This window comes from Argopecten irradians, chromosome 14, assembly GCF_041381155.1.
Source record: "Argopecten irradians isolate NY chromosome 14, Ai_NY, whole genome shotgun sequence".
NCBI classification, from domain to species: Eukaryota; Metazoa; Mollusca; class Bivalvia; order Pectinida; family Pectinidae; genus Argopecten; species Argopecten irradians.
The window spans coordinates 32,040,525-32,064,650 of NC_091147.1; the positions used below are offsets into that span (position 1 = coordinate 32,040,525).

General features: G+C 38.2%; 1 protein-coding gene and 1 long non-coding RNA gene across 2 annotated transcripts; one reads left to right on the top strand and one right to left on the bottom strand.

The window, feature by feature from the left end:
* The first annotated feature begins 2,386 nt into the window (after window positions 1–2,386).
* LOC138307396 (glutathione reductase, mitochondrial-like) lies at window positions 2,387–24,126 on the top strand. Its single transcript, XM_069248120.1, has 12 exons — window positions 2,387–2,608; window positions 3,978–4,093; window positions 6,524–6,593; window positions 6,753–6,885; window positions 15,004–15,058; window positions 15,614–15,713; window positions 15,848–16,069; window positions 16,417–16,528; window positions 18,249–18,380; window positions 22,353–22,486; window positions 23,284–23,463; window positions 23,832–24,126. The coding sequence occupies exons 1-11, from the start codon at window positions 2,441–2,443 to the stop codon at window positions 23,434–23,436; spliced, it is 1,395 nt and encodes a 464-aa protein (XP_069104221.1). The 5' UTR covers window positions 2,387–2,440; the 3' UTR covers window positions 23,437–23,463; window positions 23,832–24,126.
* Window positions 19,163–20,965, bottom strand: LOC138307835 (uncharacterized). Its single transcript, XR_011206047.1, has 3 exons — window positions 20,709–20,965; window positions 19,997–20,081; window positions 19,163–19,679 (listed from the first exon to the last, which is right to left on the bottom strand). It is a non-coding gene; the product is annotated as an uncharacterized lncRNA (long non-coding RNA).

Below are 24,126 nucleotides of genomic sequence, written 5' to 3' on the forward strand. Positions count from 1 at the left end.
ATGGCACGCCGTTTTGTCATAAAATACACAAATACTTAATGTCAAATCTTTTGATCTTAAGTGTTAAAACGACGTTGAAAGTGTACATAATGGCAAAAACTTTTGCCCTTAAGGTCAAAAGATTTGCCGTTAAAGGCCCACTACCTTTCCGAAACGGCTTTTAATTTTTAAAATGGGAATGTAAAACAAGATCGATAATTTTGTAGAGTCCTAAAAATTATTAACTTACCGTTAATACTACATTAATCACCACCTTCTGAACGATTTGATTAAAATAAATAAAATGTTTATTTTCATAACGCGGGTCGTATTATGTTTCCCGCCGTCGTCCTAAATACCGCTCGGTAGTTGACTATCACTGCGCCAGACGGCAAAACAGCGAATTGACTCTCCACTGTTTTCATATATTACGCAGGCAATCTTGCATATGTTTGGTGTCGTAACCTTATTTTAGATCATCGGTATGCATTTTCTGGTGTTATTAATGTTTTTTAAGAAACCTTTATATTTTGCTCCGGAAAGGTAATGGGCCTTTAAGGTGAAAAAATCGGATAGGTAACATATAATGGCAAAAACGTTTATTTGACATTATGTCCATATTTTTTAACCTTCAGTTGTTGTAAACAAATCTTTACATAACGTCAAATCTTTTGAAAAATTTGCTGTCATTATGTGTGATGTCATAAATGTTGACACACCACTAGCTGGGAATGGAATCATCCAATTGTTTGTTGGTTAGATTTACTATTCATTTCATTAAGGGGAAGGAGGAGTCATTTTTAGATCAGGTGTTTCTTCAATTTACAGTATCAGCGATGAACAATGAGGTTTCAATGTTTCAATAAATCAAGAATCTTGTAGTATTTTTTTTATTTTTTGAAGGAGAATGGTAATTTTTTTTATCATAGTCAAAAGTATAAAATAGTCCAAACAGTTATTTAACCTTGAGGTTAAAAGATTTATTTACCTTAAGGTTAAAAAAGTTTTTTGACCTTAAGGCAAAAGATTTATTTACCTTATTGTAGCAATGTAAATGAATTATTACTAGATATACTTTTAGTGCAAAAAAACGAACAATTTTGAAAACAATTTTGTGAAAGTGTTTTTGGGGATTTTTAATTTTCAACAGTTGTTTGGTGTTTTCATTGTTTTTTTTTTTTTTTTTTTTTTTTGGTTTTTGTTTTTAACTTTTTAAGGACTTAAAATTTCACTTCCCTAAGCGTTTTATGTTGTTCAGTATGTGGACAAGTACATTTTTGTGATTAGGGGTATGGATAGCATAGTGACTTCTATAGATTACTTATTTGCCATTATATACATTAACTTTAAGGGCAAAAGATTTGACCTTAAGGAGAAAAAAGTTTTTGACTTTAAGGTCAAATCTTTTGCCCTTAAGGTGAAATGTACATAATGGCAAAAAAACATTATTTGCCCTTAAGGTCTTAAGTATTATGTGTATTCTATGACAAAACGGCGTGCCATAGACGTCACACTGGTCAGAACACCACTGGTGGTCTAATTTTTATATAAATAGGGTTGAGTTTAAGTGGAGACATAAAGTGAATGGTAGCAAAAATACAGTAAGTTTATAACTATCTATACAGATCGAAATGTCAGCGAAAATTGGAAGACATCATTGGAAAGGGAATGATCTCATCTCCATTTTGGTGTATGACATTGAAGCAGAAATATATAAACATATATACATAGAGATTGGCAACTCCTCCAATTTTAGATCAGCAGATGTACCGCTGTACGTGCTTAGGTTTTTTTTTAGATAAACTCTTACATGTAAATAGTTGAATATTAAAGAATAACTTTGATATGTTGTTAAAGTTCAGTAAGTTCAGATGGTATGAGTACGATTTTGGATACAAAAATATATATTTTAACTTATTTATTAATAAAACAAAACACACTTCCGGTTTTGAATGCCTGATTTTCGAAAAACCAGGTAAAATTGCTTGTTTTCGTGCTTTCATATTATTCAAATCATATTAAATAGCATCAACCGGGAAAACTGATCACATCAAACCATGATATAATGTTTAAACTTTGTGTTGATGCAAAAAATGTCATGTTGAAAAGAATGCACTTAAAAGTACGTAGTTAGCCAAGGCAAAATGCCTATAAACAGGAGGTCCCTCTGCCTGTCAACAAAGACAAAGAAGGAGTTTCCCTGATTGAAGGTACGGAAGAAATTTAGATCAAAAATAGATTAAAATAATACTCTATGTGGTGTATATAAGGTACATGTATCCAGAAAACGAAATCAAGTTAAGTTTATGTGTAAAATTGAGCATATTTATAAAAAGCTGGAATTTGGTCGATATCGCGCCCGGTTGCGCGCTTTCACTTTGAACTCGGACTTAAATAGGGGGTTTAAATTCGGTTGACACCGTTTTAGTTATTACTCCGGTGTAAGTAACCAAATTCATTCATGCGATTCACACGACTGTTACTGGCAAACGTCATGCCTCCCGTAGTCAAGAATTTCGATTATCTGGTGCTAGGAGGGGGATCTGGAGGGATCGCCAGCGCGAGGAGAGCGGCCGAGTTTGGTGTCAAAGTGGCCGTAGTGGAGCAAGCTAGATGGGGAGGCACATGTGTAAGTGGGGATGAAAACATGTCAATGTTTATCGGCTAAGACAAACTGAACTTATGTACATAACTAGGTGGGACACATAGGCGTTTTAGTATTAATGTCAATGAGTTTTGTTGGGTAGTTTGGACCGTCACGAGTACGAGATAACCTTGGTGTACAATGGGAGACAACTCTAACTAATTAACACATTGTTTATATAGACAACTGGCGATCTGCAGATATGCCCCTATAATGCTTCCGTCACAACCCCCTTCCGATTTCCGATTAGGCTTTACTTCAGGCATGATTTTGAGCAATTTAAGCCCGGTTCCCAGCCATACACCAGACATGGCCGTCCGGCCGGTGGCCGGGGCTCTCAAGCAGCATCGGGAGTAGCAATATTGTAGCTCAAAAGACTTTTTGACAGAAAATAGTGTCGTCTTTAATTTAGAGCTACAATTGGTGCCTATTACTGCTAATGGAGCAAAGTAATGGTTATGCAAACCATTTTAAACATTTGTTTGCATTGTTATCGTACTTGTTTCATATTGCTTACCTACTGGGCAATAAAACTAAACCACATAAAATATCAAATTCTCATCGAGGCATTATCTTTTTACATAATACATATGAAAGTCTTTCTGAAGGGAATTTATACGGCAAGTCCACAAATTGTGAATTTGACATCTTGTTAGTGGTACAATAGATATTAAGAATGGTAGTTAACGGTATTTTTGTTTTGGACAAAAATAATATGTAAATGCATGTATATGCATAAAATAATTGGAAACCTACAAAAAAGTAAAGAAAACTATGCCCGAGTGATTTTCCGAGGCAGTGCTCTACTAAGACACATAGGGACCAATTTGTACCCGGCTGAAAGGTATGGTAGGCCAGGTACGTATATTCATTCTATATCGGGAGGTGCCTGAAGAGTTTTAACTTGAAGTTAAAATCTCTCTGGTGTCCCGTAGGTTTCCATAACTGGCCACATATCCTTCATATATCGTTTAAGTACTGTCCGATATCCGGTCGGGAATCGAGTGGCAATCACACCGTCTAACATTCAGTCGGGCCTGCTTCGTTGTCCCCCAAAAAATTCTCTTTGGAAATAGATGCCATGCGATTACCACACGGCCTCCTTTTTATGTAAATGATGTGCGACACATTTTATACCCATATTTTCCGAAGATCAAACTTTTCAATGGTGGTAATGGTGTAAAGTAAGTAACTTTTGTAACTGAAGAAAAATACTAAATCGTTAGATCCTGTTTTTAAAAGTGAAAACAATGTTAAATCTTCTCCACCGCTGACAAATTATAATTGTGTATGAATTGGTAAACAGTTGCTTATGCTTTCCTCACTATCTATCAGTTTGTATATATCGTTCCAGGTAAATGTTGGATGTGTTCCAAAGAAAGTCATGTTCAACACAGCGATGCATGCAGAAATGATGAAGCATTACAAGGACTATGGCTTTGATGTTGAGATGAAAGGTTTTGATTGGGGGTAAACATTGAACTGTATCATATTCTTGATTGGGGGTAAACATTGAACTGTATCATATTCTTGATTGGGGGTAAACATTGAACTGTATCATATTCTTGATTGGGGGTAAACATTGAACTGTATCATATTCTTGATTGGGGGTAAACATTGAACTATATCATTATTCTTGATTGGGGGTAAACATTGAACTGTATCATATTCTTGATTGGGGGTAAACATTGAACTGTATCATATTCTTGATTGGGGGTAAACATTGAACTGTATCATATTCTTGATTGGGGGTAAACATTGAACTGTATCATATTCTTGATTGGGGGTAAACATTAACTGTACATTATTCTTGATTGGGGTAAACATTGAACTGTTCATATTGTTGATTGGGGGTAAACATTGAACTGGATCATATTCTTGATTGGGGGTAAACATTGAACTGTATCATTATTCTTGATTGGGGGAAAACATTGAACTGTTTCATTATTCTTGATTTGGGGTAAACATTGAACTGTATCATATTCTTGATTGGGGGTAAACATTGAACTGTATCATATTCTTGATTGGGGGTAAACATTGAACTGTATCATTATTCTTGATTGGGGGTAAACATTGAACTGTATCATTATTCTTGATTGGGGGTAAACATTGGTCATATGTTGATTGGGGGTAAACATTGAACTGTATCATTATTCTTGATTGGGGTAAACATTGAACTGTTTCATTATACTTGATTGGGGTAAACATTGAACTGTATCATATTGTTGATTGGGGGTAAACATTGAACTGTATCATTATTCTTGATTGGGGGTAAACATTGAACTGTATCATTATTGTTGATTGGGGGTAAACATTGAACTGTATCATATTGTTGATTGGGGGTAAACATTGAACTGTATCATATTCTTGATTGGGGGTAAACATTGAACTGTATCATATTCTTGATTGGGGGTAAACATTGAACTGTATCATTATTCTTGATTGGGGGGTAAACATTGAACTGTATCATTATACTTGATATTTGATTGGGGGTAAACATTGAACTGTATCATTATTCTTGATTGGGGGTAAACATTGAACTGTATCATTATACTTGATTGGGGGTAAACATTGAACTGTATCATATCTTGATTGGGGGTAAACATTGAACTGTATCATATTGTTGATTGGGGGTAAACATTGAACTGTATCATTATTCTTGATTGGGGGTAAACATTGAACTGTATCATTATTCTTGATTGGGGGTAAACATTGAACTGTATCATATTCTTGATTGGGGGTAAACATTGAACTGTATCATTATTCTTGATTGGGGGTAAACATTGAACTGTATCATTATTCTTGATTGGGGGTAAACATTGAACTGTATCATTATTCTTGATTGGGGGTAAACATTGAACTGTATCATATTCTTGATTGGGGGTAAACATTGAACTGTATCATATAGTTGATTGGGGGTAAACATTGAACTGTATCATTATTCTTGATTGGGGGTAAACATTGAACTGTATCTTATTCTTGATTGGGGGTAAACATTGAACTGTATCATATTCTTGATTGGGGGTAAACATTGAACTGTATCATATTGTTGATTGGGGGTAAATATAGAATTGTATCCTACTTCTCACAGTGTGTATTCAGACATAAAAATCACACAATATTTAACAATAGTATTGTCAACCCTGGTTTTTGATTAATATACCTGTCAGTAATTATTACATTAGCTGTACACTTTTCAGCCTGGTGATTACTGTACGATATTTAAAATTTTATATTTAATAACTTTAGTATTGCTACCAGATAACAGTGAAAAACATCCATATGATTTCAAAACAAAATAAGAATGAAAAAGGTGTCGAGATATAAAGAATTTTCTGTACTGCCTGTTGATGGTTTCTCTTGGAGTACATACTCCATCTTTCCTCCATCTTCTAAACAGCTAGTACTTCGTATTCTTAGGTGGACCTGGCTGTTAATAAGATATTAAAACAAACAAACAAGCAAGCAAACCAGAGCGCAATCTTATCTGACACAGTAATTTGAGCCTTCTTAAATCCTTGCATTAAAAAAATGCTGTATCTAAACACAGTAATTTGTGCCTTCCTAAATCCTTGCATTAAAAAAAATGCTGTATCTTGATGTAGTATTGGTATACTATAAAACAACTTTGTTTTGCCTGTGATTTATTTTCATGAATTTCACGATCAAGGTAAATTTGCGAATTTTTCATCTCCTTGATTTGATATCTTCCATATTTTTTGCACATTAAAATTCAATGATAATTCCATTCAATTCTGCATCCGCGAAAACTTAATATCTATGAAAATATTTTGAAACAGAGATTGTAAAATTTCGTAGCTGGGAAGGAGAGTTGGTTGACAGTACCATAGTGTACATATAAGAAGGTTGAATGTGATATTTGTTCAATTTCCATTTCAGAGTGGTAAAGAAGAGTCGAGATGATTACATTAAGAGGCTCAATGCTATCTATGAGACTAATCTGGGAAAGGTGAGATTTTATCATTTTGTGATTTGTCATTCACTGAACCGCAATATTGTCACAAGAATTTATATGGATAATGTCCATGTCATTTAACTTTAAACATTGAAAATTCTACATATTCTTTTTTTATTTCCTTGTATCAGGCTTTGATTTGTTTGTTTGTAGTCTAAAGTCGAAACTTTAGTAGGAAAAGCCACATTCACAGATGATGGATGTGTGGAAGTGAACGGCCAGAAATATGCAGCCAAGCATATACTTATAGCTACCGGAGGTCATCCATTTATACCCAACATACCAGGTATACCAATGGGGGTCGTCCATTAATAAACACACACCAGGTATACCACTGGGGGTCGTCCATTTAATACCCAACATACCAGGTATACCACTGGGGGGTCGTCCATTTATACCCAACATACCAGGTATACCACTGGGGGTCGTCCATTTTATAACCCAACATACCAGGTATACCACTGGGGGGTCCATTTATACCCAACATACCAGGTATACCACTGGGGGTCATCCATTTTTTAATACCCAACATACCAGGTATACCACTGGGGGTCGTCCATTTATACCCAACATACCAGGTATACCACTGGGGGTCGTCCATTTATACCCAACATACCAGGTATACCACTGGGGGTCGTCCATTTATACACAACATACCAGGTATACTACTGAGGGTTCATCCATTTTATACCAACAACCAGGTATACCACTGGGGGTCGTCCATTTATACCCAACATACCAGGTATACCACTGGGGGTCATCCATTTATACCCAACATACCAGGTATACCACTGGGGGTCATCCATTTATACACAACATACCAGGTATACCACTGGGGGTCATCCATTTATACCCAACATACCAGGTATACCACAGGGGGTCATCCATTTATACACAACATACCAGGTATACCACTGACCTGACATACCAGGTATACCACTGACCAGACATACCGGGGTATACCACTGACCAGACTTACCATACCAGTTATACCACTGACCAGACATACCAGGTATACCACTGACCAGACATACCAGGTAAACCACTGACCAGACATACCAGGTATACCACTGACCAGACATAACCAGGTATAACCACTGACCTGACATACCAGGTATACCACTGACCATACATACCAGCTATACCACTGACAGACATACCAGGTATACCACTGACAGACATACCAGGTTATACCCACTGACAGACATACCAGTTATACCCACTGACAGACATACCAGGTATACCACTGACCAGACAGTACCAGGTATACCACTGACCTGACATACCATGTATACCACTGACAGACATTCTAGTTATACCACTGACAGACATACCAGTATAACCACTGACAGACATACCCAAGTTATACCACTGACCAGACATAGCCAAGGTTATACCACTGACCAGGGACATACCCAGGTATACCACCTGACCTGACCATACCAAGTATACCACTAACCTGACATACAGTATACCACTGACATGACATCCAGGTATAACCACTGACCAGACATACCATGGTTATACCACTTACCTGACATACCAGGTATACCACTGACTCTGACATACCAGTTATACCACTGACCAGACATACCAGGTATACCACTGACAGACATGTCTAGTATATACCACTTACCAGACAAACTGACCAGACATCAGGTATACCACTGACTCAGACATTACCAGGTATACCACTTGACCAGACTTGACTACCATACCAAGTATACCAACCACTAGACCAGACATACCACTGACTGGTATATACCACTGTACCAGACATACCATGTATTACCATACCACTGACCTGACATACCAGGTATACCACTGACTGGACATCAGACATACCTGTACATACCACACTGACCAGACATACCAGGTATACCACTGACCAGACATACCATGTTATACCACTGACACCCTGACAACCAGTGTTATAACCACTGACCAGACATACCAGGTATACCACTGACCAGACATACCAGGGTATACCACTTGACCTGACATACCAGGTATACGCACTGACCAGACATACCAAGTATACCACTGACCTGACATACCAGGTATACCACTGACCAGAACATTCCAGGTATACCACTGACCTGACAGATACCAGTATATACCACTGACCAACATACCAGGGTATACCACTGACCTGACATACCAGGTTATACCACTGACCAGACATACCAGGTATACCACTGACCTGACATACCAGGTATACCACTGACCAGACCATACCAGGTTATACCACTGACCTGACACATACAGGTATACCACTGACCAGACATACCAGGTATACCACTGACCTGACATACCAGGTAAACCACTGACCTGACATACCAGGTATACCACTGACCAGACATACCAGGTATACCACTGACCAGACATACCAAGTATACCACTGAACCTGACATACCAGGTAATACCATACCTGACATATTGTATACCCACTGACCAGAACATACCAAGGTTATACCACTGACCTGACATACCAGGTATACCACTGACAGGAGACATATCCCAGGTATACCACTGACCTGACATACCAGGTATACCACTGACCAGACATACCAGGAATACCACTTGACCTGACATGACCCAGGTATACCACTGACCAGACATACCAGGTATACCACTGACAGGACATACCAGGTATATACCACTGACCAGACATACCAGGTATACCACTGACCCTACATACCAGTTATACCACTGACCAGACATACCAGGTATACCACTGACCAGACATACCAGGTAAACCACTGACAGACATACCAGTATACCACTGACCTGACATACCAGGTATACCAACTGACCAGACATACCAGTTTATACCACACTGACAGACATACCAGTATACTCACTGACAGACATACCAGGTATACCACCTGTACCTGACATACCACCAGTGATACCACTGACCAGGACATTACCAGGTATACCACTGACCTGACATACCAGGTATACCCACCTGGACCAGGGACATTTCCAGGTATACCACTACTGACCTGACATACCAGGTATACCATGGACCTGTACCAGTTATCAAGGTATACCACTTGACCTGACATACCAGGGTATTCCTCTGACCAAATGACATACCAGGTATTTACCAATGACATGGACATACCAGGTATACCACTGACAGACATACCAGGTATACACACTGACCTGGCAATACATGTATTCATACCATGACCAGCATACCAGGTATACACTGACCTGACATATACAAGAGGTATACCACTGACCAGACATACCAGGTATACCACTGACTGGTGACATACCAGGTATACCACTGGGGACAGACATACCAGTTTATGACCACTGACCAGGTATGACCATACCAGACTTACCAGGTATACCAACTGACCAGGACATACCAGGCGCGTATACCACTGACAAGACATACCAGGTATACCACTGACAGACATACCAGGTATACCACTGACCATTACATACCAGGTTATACCACTGACCTGACATACCAGGTATACCACTGACAGACTACCAGGTATACCACTGACCCTGACATACCAGGTATAGCCACTGACATACATACCATGTATACCACTGACCTGACATACCAGGTATAACCACTGACCTGACATATCAGTTATACCACTGACAGACATACCAGGGTAATTACCACTGACCTGACATATCCAGGTATACCACTGACCCTGGTACATACCAGGTATAACCACTGACCAGACATACAGTCTATACCACTGACCTGACATACCACAAGTTATACACTGACCAGACATACCAGGTATACCACTGACCCTGACATACCAGGTATACCCCCCCCACCCTTTCTGACCAGACATGACCAGTATACCACTGACCTGGTATACCACCAGACATGTATACCACTGACCTGACATACCAGGTATACCAACTGACCTGACATAACCAGGTATACCACTGACTCTGACATACCAGGTATACCACTGAACCAGTACATACAGTATACCAGTTTTTGGGGTTTTTTTTTTTTTTGGTTTTTTTTTTTTTTTTTACATTGTGTGTTGGTTTTTTTTGGGGGGGGGGGGACAGACATACCAGGTAAAACCACCCTGACCCATACATACCAGCGTATACCACTGGACCTTACACCAGGTTATACCACTGACTCTGTACATACCGAGGTATACCACTGGAGTCTGACCAGTAATACCATACTGACAGACATACTAGTTGTATACCAGGTATAACACTGACAGACATACTAGATTATACACTGAAAAAAACCCCCAGAAAAGAAAACATACCAAGTATACCACTGAGTCTGACATTCCAGGGACCCCTGACCGACATCACCAAGTATACCTCTGACCAAGACATACTTATTATACCACTGACTGGACATACCAATATACCACTGACCAGACATACCGTATACCACTGACAGACATACCAGTATACCAGCTGACCATACATACGCAGTTATATACCACTGTATACCACTGACAGACATACCAGGTATACCACTGACAGACATTCATATTCCACTGACAGACATACTATTTATACCACTGACCAGACATACCGGGAAATACCACTGACCTGACATGACCAGTATACCACTGACCAGACATACCAGTTATACCACTGGACAAACATACCAGTATAACCACTGACGCGACATACTAGTCATACCACTGACAGACATACCTGGTATAACCACTTGACCTTGACATACCAGGTATACACCACTGACGCTGACATACCAGGTATAGCCACTGACCTGAACATACCCGGTAGTAAAAAACCACTGACCCTGACATACATGTATACCACTGACCCGACATACCAGGTATACCACTGACCTTGACATACGAGGTAATACCACGGACCTGACATACCAGGTATACCACTGACCAGACATACCAAGTATACCACTGGACCTGAACATACCAGGTATACCACTTGACCTGACATACCAGTATACCCACTGACCAGACATACCAGGTATACCACTGACCTGACATATCGTGGGTATACCACTGAACCTGACATACCAGGTATACCACTGCCAGCACATACCAGGTATACCACTGACCAGACTTGACCAAGTATACCACTGACCAGACATACCAGGTATACCACTGACCAGACCATACCATGGTATACCACTGACCATACATACCAGGTATACCACTGACCAGACATACCAGGTATACCACTGACCAGACATACCAGGTATACCACACAGATCCCAGACATACTGAACCGGACATACCATGTATACCACTGACCAGGACATACCAGGTATACCACTTGACCTAGACATACCAGTGGTTATACCACTGACCCAAGACATACCAGTTATACCACTGACCAGTATACTCACTGACAGACCAGGTATACTGACCACTTGAATACACTGACCAGACATACCAAGTATACCACTGACCTGACATACCAGGTAAACCACTGACCTGACATAAGTATACCACTGACCAGACATACCAGGTATACCACTGACCTGCACATACCAGGTATACCACTGACCAGACTTAGTATACCACTGACCTGACATACCAGGTATACCACTGACCAGACATACCAGGTATACCACTGACCTGACATACCAGGTATAACCACTGACCTGACATACCAGGTATACCACTGACACAGACTGACATACCAGGTATACCACTGACCAGACATACCATGTATACCACTGACTGACATACCAGGTATACCACTGACCTGACATACCAGGTATACCACTGACCAGACATACCAGGTATACCACTGACCTGACATACCAGGTACTGACCAGACATACCAGTTAATACCACTGACCTGACATACCAGGTATACCACTGACAGACATACCAGGTATACCACTGACCAGACATACCAGGTATACCACTGACAGACATACCAGGTATGACTGACTAGAACATACCAGGTATACCACTGACAGACATACCAGGTATACCACTGACCTGACATACAGGTATACCACTGACTGACATACCAGGTATACCACTGACAGACATACCAGGTTATACCACTGACAGACATACAGGTATAACCACTGACAGACATACCAGGTATACCACTGACCTGACATACCAGTATACCACTGACCAGACATACCAGGTATACCACTGACCTGACATACCAGGTATACCACTGACCAGTACACTACCAGTTATACCACTGACAGACATACCAGGTATACCACTGACCAGACATACCAGGTTATACCACTGACCACCCAGACTATACCAGGTATACCACTGACCAGACATACCAGGTATACCACTGACAGACATACCAGGTATACCACTGACCTGACATACCAGGTATATACCACTGACCTGACATACCAGTATACCACTGACAGACATACTAGGTATACCACTGACCTGACATACCATAGGTATACCACTGACCTGACATACAGTATACCACTGACAGACATACCAGTTATACCACTGACCAGACATACCAGGTATACCACTGACCAGACATACCAGGTTATACCACTGACCTGACATACCAGGTATACCACTGACCTGACATACCAGGTATACCACTGACCTGACATACACAGGTATACCACTGACCAGACATACCAGTATACCACTGACAGACATACCAGGTATACCACTGACCTGACATACCAGGTATACCACTGACCTGACATACCAGGTATACCACTGACCTGACATACCAGGTATACCACTGACCTGACATACCAGGTATACCACTGACCAGACATACCAGGTATACCACTGACAGACATACCAGGTATACCACTGACAGACATACCAGGTATACCACTGACAGACATACCAGGTATACCACTGACCTGACATACCAGGTATACCACTGACCTGACCATATACCAGGTATACCACTGACCACTGACATACCAGGTATACCACTGACCTGACATACCAGGTATACCACTGACCAGACATACCAGGTATACCACTGACCAGACATACCAGGTATACCACTGACCTGACATACCAGGTATACCACTTGACCAGACATACCAGGTATACCACTGACCTGACATACCAGGTATACCACTGACAGACATACCAGTTATACCACTGACCAGACATACCAGGTATACCACTGACCTGACATACCAGGTATACCACTGACCTGACATACCAGGTATACCACTGACTGACATACCAGGTATACCACTGACCAGACATACCAGGTATACCACTGACCAGACATACCAGGTATACCACTGACCAGACATACCAGGTATACCACTGACCTGACATACCAGGTATACCACTGACCTGACATACCAGGTATACCACTGACCTGACACCAGGTATACCACTGACCAGACATACCAGGTATACCACTGACCGACATACCAGGTATACCACTGACCTGACATACCAGGTATACCACTGACCTGACATACCAGGTATACCACTGACCTACATACCAGTATACCACTGACCTGACATACCAGGTATACCACTGACCAGACATACCAGGTATACCACTGACCTGACATACCAGGTATACCACTGACCAGACATACCAGGTATACCACTGACCAGACATACCAGGTATACCACTGACCTGACATACCAGGTATACCACTGACCAGACATACCAGGTATACCACTGACCTGACATACCAGGTATACCACTGACCAGACATACCGGGTATACCACTGACAAGACATACCAGGTATACCACTGACCAGACATACCAAGGTATACCACTGACCAGACATACCAGGTATACCACTGACAGACATACTAGTTATACCATATGTAAAATTGAATTTCAACATTTAGTGACTTTATTTAGCTAATTACCAAAACATATTGTATTAAATATAATTAAAATATGCATGAAAAATGAATTTAGACACTTCACAAGGAAATGACAAGTTAGTAACGGCATCAAACGGTTCTGTCACCTAACAGTAGGAACTCAACGGTATCTGACGTCTCACTTACAAATATTTCAAAACTTATCTGGGTACTTTTTCCAAAAATTAATAACAAATAAGAAACTCAAAAACACAACAGTTTATCTTAGTTCCATTATCGAGCAAGTATTACCGACTATGACCTTTACTCGGACATTGGTATTCTCTGCCTATAAGTGTCATCGTCATGACAGAAAAATGTGCTCTAAATTTTTCGCGGTCACATGGCCAAATTAATGTTTTCTATCTCCTTCCCAGAAGAGTTCTTTGTATCCAAGAATTGGCATATAAAAAGTACATATATATGTGACGATTGTGGTAGCACTAATTTTGACGTGAAAATAACATAAAAATAGCTGTTCCACAGTACGAGTTGAATTTTGTGTGCTTTGATATTTATAATGGGCTGAATGCTTACCTGTGTATTCCATTGTCAATTTCCCATTTTTTTTTTATTCCAGGTGCTGAACATGGCATATCAAGTGACGGCTTCTTTGAACTAGAAACTTTGCCAAAGTATGTACAAAACAATCATTTAAAACTCTCTTTTTGTTTTTCTTTCAAGTCATATATTTTTTTCTTTTTTTGATCAGCAAGGTGAGGATGACCTAAATAGTTATCATGTTTCTTCCGTCTACTTCCGCAGTGCACCATCCGCTATGCGTAAACTTTTCACATTTCTACCAGTGCAAATTAGTTGAAACTTGCCTGAAATTATCCTGACATTGTCCCAACAAAAGTGCTGTTATTTTTTGGGTCAATCTGATATCTAAGATCGTTGCCACATCCGCCATCTTGAAAACACCTTTAGTTCTACTGGTATGATTTGGCTGAAACTTGCCAAAAAAGAACCTGACATATATCTCTACAAAGTTTTTTTCGGTTGATCCCAAATCATACCAAACTGATTTCCTATACGACTGTCACCACTGTTAAGGCCCTTGCCCCTCTTGTAATCTGTTATTTCTAACCTGGTATGTCGAGACTTGTATCACACTAAGTATGCTATCATTGATATTTTAAGAGTTTTGTATGATTTTAAACAATATGTTGATGTCTTTGTCATGGCAGGAAAGTTGTGGTGATTGGTGCTGGATACATTGCAGTGGAGTTAGCGGGAATATTTAACGCTCTGGGATCAGACACATCGATCATGATCCGATATGATCAGGTACTAGATATATAAATAGATAAGTTTCTAATCATCTCATTTACCACTGACATTACAGACTGGTCTAGTCTTTGATTTAGAAAACCATATAGATTTGTTTGTGTTTAAGGTATACAACAGTGTTTCTGTTGAAGGTATTAAGGACCTTTGACTCCATGGTCAGTAGTGAGGTTACAAAGAATTTGGAACAAGATGGGGTGAAGGTCATCAGAAGGACGCAGACCAAGTCAGTAACAAAGGAGGAAAATGGTAGCCTGACCTTGGCCACAACTGGGGAACCGATAACAGATGTTGACTGTCTCTTGTTTGCTATTGGTCGAAATCCTAGTACACCGGGACTAAACCTGGAGAAGCAGGTAAAATATCATCGAATACTAGCTCTGCAAGATTTTTAAACGATACAGGGCAAGTGTAATTAGTTCTATTGTGACATCACAAAATGATGTCATAATTTGACGTGATAGTCACTGGAAGGTGGGACTAATCAACGGTAAATTGTATTTGAGCAAATTGAATGTTGTTTTGGTATCTCGAAACAGATATACCTTATTTTTACCAGAAATTGAAATTCAGGGGGGAAAAAATGTTAGCTGGCTGTTAGGAGTATGGAATGTAAACTTCCTGTAGTAGGTAGCTAATTGATCAATCTGGAGACATTTTGTGACATAAATGATTCTAATAAAATGATCTTTTCTTTATACAGGGGGTCAAGTTAGATAGCAAAGGCCATATCATTGTGGATGCCTACCAGAATACTGATGCCAAAAATATCTACGCATTAGGAGATGTCTGTGGGCGAGCTCTCCTTACTCCCGGTATGTATCCATTTGTCCATGATTCTTAGGTCCATTCTAACTTTTCTGTCTGGCAGCTCTTTATGTAATAGTGGAACTAAGAGGTATATAGAAGAACCATCATTCCGATATCTTTTGGTCCATTCTTTTCAAACTTAGAGTTACTTCCCTTTATTTAATGATACCATTGTTATCTATAGCTATAGAACTTGCCAGATGATATGACCGTTCATTTGTGTAATAAATGTTGGAATCTGTATGATTTCCTCCATGAATGTCTTTTTTACTGTAAACTCATATTCTTGTGTGATTAAAGTTTGTATGTTTCTATTGCATTTTGAAATCACAAAAATTAATATCCATGAAAGGTTTTAAAGGGACATGAACCTTAAATAAGTTGTTCTGTATGCTTAGATATGGTTTTCAGATGTTTATTGAATATTTTATTACAATGATTGGTTATCTAAAACGACAGGAAAACGTGGGGAATACCTACCTCAAAAAAGATAAAAATAGACCGTCATATTCTATTTTTGGAACACAAAACGAAAGCTGGCCGAAAGCGAGGTTATAATGAACAACAAACTTGCTGACATGACAAGGAATATTAGTTTTCCACATTTTAAGATTATTTTCTAATTTACGATGGTTGACAAATGAAGTTTAAGCCATATTTGTTATAAAACAATTTGTATTTAGCGTAAGAATGATAAGTCAAAAGTCAAACGAGACTTTTCATTCGACAGGGCACCGCGAAGCGAGGTTCCTGACTTATTGCACATATGTACACCACGCAAGTATAAAGTGGGGAGTTGCTCCCGTCTCTTGCATTGTAGCAATCCATTTATATTTACTTACTTTCCAAATCGCGCACGTAACTGACTCTTGACGTACACTGTTTTCTATCAGAATTTGTTTGTGTTCGCTTCACCCACGTTTTTGACCCACCATTTTATTTACATTTGTGCAGTGCATTGTCGGAGGTCACTAAAGTTCAACACTACTATACAATCGTTACAAAATTCCACCGGGCCGGTTCAAAATACAGAAAGATGGAATTTCCAATATAAATAATTTTATTCGACACATTTGCACAATAACAGATATATATTACTTAGTAAGGTATCTGACATGTCTTAAATATGTATTTTACTCAAATTTACATGGTTTATTTAGGTTCATGTCCCTATAAAGTGAATAGTCAGGCAATGAAAACCAGTCTCAATGTGTTCTTTAGCCTTTCAAAAGTCATTTTATATTAAAACGATGTCCAAGTTTAGCACAGTTCTAAAAATAAATCCTGAAAGCGAGGCCGAGTCGGAATATTGACACGGACATAACCAGTCGGGAGGACTTTTTAGGATTCCAATAATATAAATCAATTTCTTTGCATCCATAGCAATTTAGATAGGAAATTTAATTTAACACAAAAATAATATAAAGTAATTTATCTTGCTTTTGGTATATGTGCAATCAGTACTTCATTCCATATAGAACATTGTGCCACAGAATTTTTTCAGGATGCAATTAATTATTTTTGATATTTTTATCATGAAGTAAAATTAGAAGCTCAAACTTTTCAATGGCGGTAATGGTGTAAAGTAAGTAACTTTTGTAACTGAAGAAAAATACTAATTTGTCTGCTCCTGTTTTTGATACAGAAAAAATAGCATTTGTCAGCGGTGGAGTATCTTTAACTTGAATTAGAAATTCATGTCAAACCTATTTTCTTTACTTCTAGTTGCCATAGCAGCTGGTCGCAGATTAGCACATCGACTATTTAACAATGAACATGATCTGAAGCTGGACTACAACAATATAGCTACTGTGGTGTTCTCCCATCCTCCCACAGGCACAATAGGACTCACAGAAGGTAAGTCTACCAGTTCTGGGTCCAGTTAGCTGACTCTAATCATCTCTGACTCTTTCATCTTTTGGTAAGTATAGAGTTATCTTCTCTTGAGGGCAAGTATACATTGTTATACAACTCTGTGTCTTACAGCGGTAAGAAGACAGCTCACACGTGTTAGACACTGATGTGATGTCATCAATACAATGTGGCGCCCATTGTCGGTGATGAAGGTGTGATGAAATTGTTTCTAAACAAACAAAATTTCATTATTGATCATGAGTCACAGTAAGAAGTATGAATAAACATTGGTCGATCAGGAATATGTATACAAAGAGTGTGGAGCATCCAAACCCAATCAGCTTGTGATACTCCTGTATCCTTGATAGATTTGTGTTAATATTGATTCTATTATCTTTAAATTATGTTCAACAAATGACAACCTATAGGATATGTTATGGATCAAAATCCCAACCATATGCGTTTTAACTCTTCATTAAGGTTGTGACAATCACCATACATTGACTGAGGCCACTCCAAAGGAAACCAGATAGGTTACTCTATAACTAGGTATTCTGAGGCCTCTCCAAAGGAAACCAGATAGGTTACTCTATAACTGAGTATTCTGAGGCCACTCCAAAGGAAACCAGATAGGTTACTCTATAACTAGGTATTCTGAGGCCTCTCCAAAGGAAACCAGATAGGTTACTCTATAACTACCAACTAAATGATTTTACATAGACCACAGTGTTAAACTTTGTTAAAGTTTTGTACTGTATTATTAAAACAAAGAATTATTAGTTAGGTATTGTGTTCTATAATTAAAGTCTAGGTTCTCATATAACACTAGATAGAAAAAAAAGTTTGGGTCCTTCTGCTCAAACTCCAACCAGGGTAGCTTTATTGAAATCAGGCGCATTTTGCACTAAAATATCCGGAAATTCTAATGTTTTTACCTATTCATTATCAAAATTGATATTTTGAACCTAAATCTCAATATGAATTTCCAAATTGATATTATGGTTTTCTAGGAATAATTACCTGTCAGAAAACATTTTTACTTTTGAAATTCATGATTAGCCAGCCAATCAGCGGCCGGGTTAAAATTCTATCCTGGGCTCAATCTTGTATACACAGGGGCCATTTCGAAGGTCTTTTTTTATTTAGTTGGTTGATCCCTATAGCAGAAATTAAAATTCTAATACTCACCTATGATGTAAAGTGTATTTCGGCTGTATGTCAAATCTGTAATATTAACTTAATCGGTCAAGTGGTTTGTCCAGGACAGGGCTTCACCTTCGGACAGTCACCCGCGGAGTAATTCTGAAAACATGAAATGTTGAACTTACACACTGTGTTGATTAATTGCAAATTATGTATTAAATATTGAAATAGTATTAATGTTGTTTAAGTTAATTATTAGTTACATGATTAAACTTTCTGAATATAATGAAAAATAGGAAAAGTCCCCAGCCAAGGGGAGATAATCCATTACATAATCAGGTACCCCTATAATATAGAAAATGTCAAGATTTTGGAAGAAAACTAGATATACCAAACCTTTTTCACATTCAAATTTACCAGGAACATGGTTCCAGAGCCTTTCTGTTTAAAATAAACAAATTAAACAAAGATCAAACCTGTAATGAGCACGAAAGATGCATGTCTTTGTCCATGACTGGAATCTGTGCAACCAACACATATTTCCGGAAATCTTGAATGACCCTGAAACACCATTAATATGTTTCATTAAAGGAAAAAATATTCACAAAATGGTATTTTTCATCATTATAACATAAAATGCATACTTTTAATAAACTAATTAGCCCTAATATTACAATTGATCAGTACAATTAGTTAAATTAGCTTACCTGAGATGACTCCCCCCTCCCCCCCCCCCCCCCCCCCCCCCTCCCACCAATGATACCTGGCAGGTCTAAATACCACACCCCAAACTAGACATTATGTAATACCATGTAATTGTCTCCCCTTAATGTTACCGATTTCAAATGTATAAGCTGTAACTTATGTTTTATACCTTTATGGCTCTCGGCACTCCAATATGGCAGAGATGACTGACCCCCAATTTCTTGATTTGACCGCTAATTCCTGGTTCACCTAAACTGGAACATGCATACAGTTCTGTAAACTAAATTCTGACAACTGAGGAGACCATGCATCGCGCACCCATGAGATCGTACCCATCTGGTGTTAAACGCACATGTCACACGTTTACAGCCGTGCTAATTACCTGAATCTACGTTATATGTACCATTAACTTACTGGCCAATTCTAAATAAACTGCATGCATAGTCACAGTGACACATATTATTCTAAAACTTGGCGACTTACCTTTGTATCCATGGACTCACTCGGCTCCAGTGACTGACTCTTATACTTCCGGTTGCGTTCGCTATAGAGAGCAACCAACTAAATGATTTTACATAGACCACAGTGTTAAACTTTGTTAAAGTTTTGTACTGTATTATTAAAACAAAGAATTATTAGTTAGGTATTGTGTTCTATAATTAAAGTCTAGGTTCTCATATAACACTAGATAGAAAAAAAAGTTTGGGTCCTTCTGCTCAAACTCCAACCAGGGTAGCTTTATTGAAATCAGGCGGGCATTTTGCACTAAAATATCCGGAAATTCTAATGTTTTTACCTATTCATTATCAAAATTGATATTTTGAACCTAAATCTCAATATGAATTTCCAAATTGATATTATGGTTTTCTAGGAATAATTACCTGTCAGAAAACATTTTTACTTTTGAAATTCATGATTAGCCAGCCAATCAGCGGCCGGGTTAAAATTCTATCCTGGGCTCAATCTTGTATACACAGGGGCCATTTCGAAGGTCTTTTTTTATTTAGTTGGTTGATCCCTATAACTGAGTATTCTGAGGCCACTCCAAAGGAAACCAGATAGGTTACTCTATAACTGAGTATTCTGAGGCCACTCCAAAGGAAACCAGATAGGTTACTCTATAACTGAGTATTCTGAGGCCACTCCAAAGGAAACCAGATAGGTTACTCTATAACTAGGTATTCTGAGGCCTCTCCAAAGGAAACCAGATAGGTTACTCTATAACTGAGTATTCTGAGGCCACTCCAAAGGAAACCAGATAGGTTACTCTATAACTGAGTATTCTGAGGCCACTCCAAAGGAAACCAGATAGGTTACTCTATAACTGAGTATTCTGAGGCCACTCCAAAGGAAACCAGATAGGTTACTCTATAACTAGGTATTCTGAGGCCACTCCAAACGAAACCAGATAGGTTACTCTATAACTGAGTATTCTGAGGCCACTCCAAAGGAAACCAGATAGGTTACTCTATAACTGAGTATTCTGAGGCCACTCCAAAGGAAACCAGATAGGTTACTCTATAACTAGGTATTCTGAGGCCTCTCCAAAGGAAACCAGATAGGTTACTCTATAACTAGGTATTCTGAGGCCACTCCAAAGGAAACCAGATAGGTTACTCTATAACTGAGTATTCTGAGGCCACTCCAAAGGAAACCAGATAGGTTACTCTATAACTAGGTATTCTGAGGCCTCTCCAAAGGAAACCAGATAGGTTACTCTATAACTGTTTATTCTCGTTTATGATTTAATTGGTCCTATAACTAAAAAAATCTTATCTCAGCAAATAAAAAATTAAAATTTTGCCATTTGGTTTCAAGAGTATAATCTGAAAATTAAAAAAATCCTAGATATTTCACATCTCAAATGTCACAAGCATGGCAATGACCTGTGAAATCACAATTATGGCAACGACCTGTGAAATCACAACCATGGCAATGACCTGTGAAATTACAACCATGGCAACGACCTGTGAAATCACAACCATGCCAATGACCAATGAAATCGCAACCATGCCAATGACCTGTGAAATCACGAACACGTGACCCCTTGAAAATTATTAGTTTTACAGTATCTTTGTTGATCTTTTATTATTTTATCAATGCTCAACATTTTTTTTTTTTTTTCAGAAGAGGCTCGGACAAAGTACGGCGATGATAAGATAAAAATCTACTCCTCGACTTTTACTCCGATGTACTACTCAGTGACGAGTGAAAAACACAAGTGTAGCATGAAACTCATTTGTCTCTTACCTGAGGAAAAGGTGAGAAATGTTTGTATTGTAACCCGAGGAAAAGGTGAGAAATGTTTGTATTGTAACCCGAGGAAAAGGTGAGAAATGTTTGTATTGTAACCCGAGGAAAAGGTGAGAAATGTTGTAGCGTAGCAATTACATGTACGTACAAACGTGCAAACAATTCTGTTTGAATGCCTTTGTATTTTTTAGTTAATTTTACAGTAGTTTATGTTTTTAAGTATTTATGCTATTTTACAGTGTATAACTGCATTTGAATAAGGCACAAAACATTGAGATATAGATAGCTGAACCGAGCTAGCAAACATAACTCCAAACACGCTCATATCATGAAACGTTTGTAATGACGTTGTTTTCATGACATAAACAGATAACGTCAACATGTTCGTCTACACGTATCCATAAAAACACATGTTAACGAACCCATAAGGTTGCTTAACCTGTCTTTTATTTACATTACACTGCTAAAGGTAAGTGCTGACATTTAGGAAGAATAAGATTACTATCAAAATATTATAAAATATATTAATAATACCTGTAAATCTACCTATTTAAATTTTTTGTGTAAAAGTTATCGGATCTGTGCAATTACCATAACAACCATATACATACACTTTATTAATGATATACAGATTATTGGTGCAATCATAATTAAGGTCAGCATATCTGATGGGAAAAACACTTACAGATTACAGCTAAGCTATGTACATTTAACCACGAGAAACATTATTTGTATCTTTCCTTAGCTTTAGTTATTTCTTACTAACATTAAATTTCCTCACAATGATTTCGTTCCTGTTAAATAGGTGATTGGATTACATATGGTCGGGCAGGGTGTTGATGAGATGCTTCAAGGATTTGCAGTGGCCATCAAAATGGGGGCCACCAAGAAACATTTTGATGATACGGTCGCCATTCACCCAACGTCATCTGAGGAGCTGGTCACAATGAGAGGATAGCTTTACTCAAGAAAACCTGGCTATAATGTAATTAACAGAGAAACCTAGTTATAACACAATTATATAATATTGTACAATACAATCTTTATCAAAATTAAATATAATATTATACATTAAAATCATCATTAAAATCTTTCAAACATACATATCCTTTCTCAAATGAATGTTAGTGCGAAATTGATTTTGCACATGTAAACACGATGTTACATATACATACTGTGGTGTTACACTGGGTACATGTCACACATCAGTAATTTCAGGTTAATTTGTTATATAATTGTTTATATGTTTTGTGGATTATTTTTCGAACAGTTTATTTATACCTATACATGTACTTGTAGTTGTCTAAGATTTTATTTTTGTTGAAAAAATGTCTTTCTTTCTTGATATTCCAGGGGTTAATGTCTCTGTATTCACTCCTAGAATATTTCATAGTAAAACTGAAGGCTACATGTAGATGTGTGCGACCACAGATAAACAGATAGTTTGGTCCTATGATGTACATTAAAATAATTAAATAATGGTACACTGTCAGTCATTGGTCCTTTGATGTATATTAAAATAATTATATAATGGTACACTGTCAGTCATTGGTCCTATGATGTATATTAAAATAATTATATAATGGTACACTGTCAGTCATTGGTCCTATGATGTATATTAAAATAATTATATAATGGTACACTGTCA

What these genes read in the sequence shown, in the direction of transcription:
- LOC138307396 (XM_069248120.1), top strand. Translation starts at nt 2,441, where the DNA reads ATGCGATTCACACGACTGTTACTGGCAAACGTCATGCCTCCCGTAGTC. An exon ending in CTAGATGGGGAGGCACATGT is followed by an intron (nt 2,609 to 3,977) that starts GTAAGTGGGGAT and finishes ATATCGTTCCAG; the next exon opens with GTAAATGTTGGATGTGTTCC. An exon ending in ATGAAAGGTTTTGATTGGGG is followed by an intron (nt 4,094 to 6,523) that starts GTAAACATTGAA and finishes TTTCCATTTCAG; the next exon opens with AGTGGTAAAGAAGAGTCGAG.